Source organism: Geospiza fortis, unplaced genomic scaffold (assembly GCF_000277835.1).
Source record: "Geospiza fortis unplaced genomic scaffold, GeoFor_1.0 scaffold78, whole genome shotgun sequence".
Lineage (NCBI taxonomy): Eukaryota > Metazoa > Chordata > Aves > Passeriformes > Thraupidae > Geospiza > Geospiza fortis.
This window is the reverse complement of record NW_005054339.1, coordinates 3,457,976-3,460,174: the sequence shown is the minus strand read 5'-3', so window position 1 is coordinate 3,460,174 and position 2,199 is coordinate 3,457,976. Positions and strand designations below refer to the sequence as shown.

Genomic DNA, 2,199 nt, shown 5'->3' with positions numbered 1-2,199 from the left:
TGCTCCCGGGGCCCCCGTCCTTCCTCAGCCCCCTACCCAGGGCAGGGACAGCGACAACCCCCGGGGCACCGACCTGGGCCACAGCGGCTTTAGCGTCTCCCTGTCCCCGCGCTCCGGGCACCGTGTCCCGCTCCTGGTGGCTCAGGGCTCCCCGGCCGCTCCGTCCCTGCCCGCACCCTCTGCCCTCACCTCCAGGAAGACTCCCGAGTTATCCCAATGCCGAGCTCTCCGCTGGCCTGTTGAAATGCCCTCATTCTGACTTCAAGCTAACATAGGATCTTCGACGTTTATCCAAATAAATAAATTGACTTGGGAAAAAAATCATTTTGGTGTTACCTTCCACTGCAGAAGCCTCAAACATTCATTTCGGGTTTGTCTCATTCTGGGTGGTGAAGCTACCCCAGAAGCGCCGTGTCTGGAGGGACCATGAGCTGCTACCACAAAGGAGCAAACCTGGGACAGCCACCTTCCCTTACAGCAAGGCAGTGTTTCAATCACAACAAAAAGTGATTAATGAAGTTCCGTAAGAATTACAGAATAAATTCCAATTTAAAACAGAACTGATGCTTCAAAATTATAGTTTGTTTTCTCTGCAATGAACATTTCCCCATATTTTTAAAGAATATTTCAAGCCACAGTTATACTCAGTGGGTGTGAGCCCTTATCTTTGACAAAAACTGTTACAAAAACTTTTCCATTAAACTATTTCTACTACACCTTTCCTCTGCCACTTTTGTATTCATGTGCCTACCCACTCTTTCATCCATTCTTCATCCACAACTATCTCCATCTAATTAATAATAAATAACATCTACAGACAGTAATAAGAAGAAGAGCAATAAAACCTTAATACTGCTGATATTCTCCAGGGATCCAGTGAAGAATGCCCAGACAGCAGCTTTATAAGAAGCTCTCCGTTAGGTAAAGCCTATCCTTTTTGGCTTTACCTTTGTTAATTGAAGAATTAAAAAAAAAATAGCAGCAAGGCTGATTTAGAGAGCAGCCTTCCACAGATGCTTCCTCTTTTCCAATTTTCTGACCTGACTGGCTCAGCTGTTGCAGGTTTGGTTGATTTGGGAAGGCACCACACCCTCTCACAGGTGTCATTACAGTGCAGGTGTTTCCAGTTTAAACAATCTTAACATACTTAGGTACTTGCCTTACATGCCCAGAAATTAACTAGGACTTCTCAACAGCCAGATATTTATGCTTGGTAGATTTTTCAAAAGTATCTAAATCAAGATTAGTTGCCTAACAACCACTGCAGGCACTGAAGAAGGCACCTCATGTGCTTAGCAGGAGTCAGTGCCCCACCCAAGTACCTAAGAAGTATCTGGGCAAAGCTGGACTCCAGCATCCAAATAATTTTTTTTTAGTTAGGCTCATTAATTTAAGCACTGAGGCACTACTGAGAAATTCACATCTGCTAAGGTTTAGGTCTAACACAAACAAAAACATCCCCCAAAAAACTGCTTCCCTTGCAAATGTTTTCATAAACTTCTTGATTTTGGCCTCACCAATGTCATTTTCTAACCCCAGTCCTTATAATGACCACAGCAATACATACTAAAAGCTACCAAATACTCCTCAAAATCAATAAAACCATTAAACAGTGAAAAAAATTTCACAGTTGGTCCAAACTTGTGAGCATACAGTTGTGCATATTTCAAAAGCTAACTGTCCTTTTATTGCTAGATCAAATTACCTACTACACTTTCAAATCAAAATCAGAGATAAAAAGAAAATGCAAGTCTGTTTAGAAACTTTTGAGGAAGTATTCAGGAACACTGATAGTCTTTAGGTACAAAAGTGCTAATTACTGAAGCCATCAATTCTTGTCTGAACAGTTTTCCCTTCTTCTAGAAACTGGTGCCCATTTGTTTCTCTAGGATTGCTTCACTTTTCTGTCACTTTGGTATTGGTTGCTCACTCCTGAATGAAATGGCCAGCATTCTGTGGATGTTTTAGAATATGTCCGAGCTACAACATGATGACATTTTGAATAGAAATAACCATTTTCCGGAGAAGAAAGAAATATGGATGTTCCCATGTGTCATACCTCTGTGCCACACCATACTCAGTGTACTTCATTTAAATGTTATAGATTAGTAGAGCAGGGAGTACATATATTCAATATTATAATACATTTATTGCAGATTTCCAGCTAAATAACCATCATCCTCCTCTTGATAACATTTA

General features: G+C 41.4%; 1 protein-coding gene across 1 annotated transcript in view; it reads right to left on the bottom strand.

The window, feature by feature from the left end:
* CACNA1D (calcium voltage-gated channel subunit alpha1 D) overlaps nt 1-790 on the bottom strand; it is a 169,808-nt gene extending 169,018 nt beyond the window's left edge. Inside the window, 1 exon segment of the mRNA XM_031058244.1 lies at nt 752-790. Coding sequence (XP_030914104.1) covers nt 752-790 — 39 coding nt within the window.
* Nucleotides 791-2,199: the final 1,409 nt, after the last annotated feature.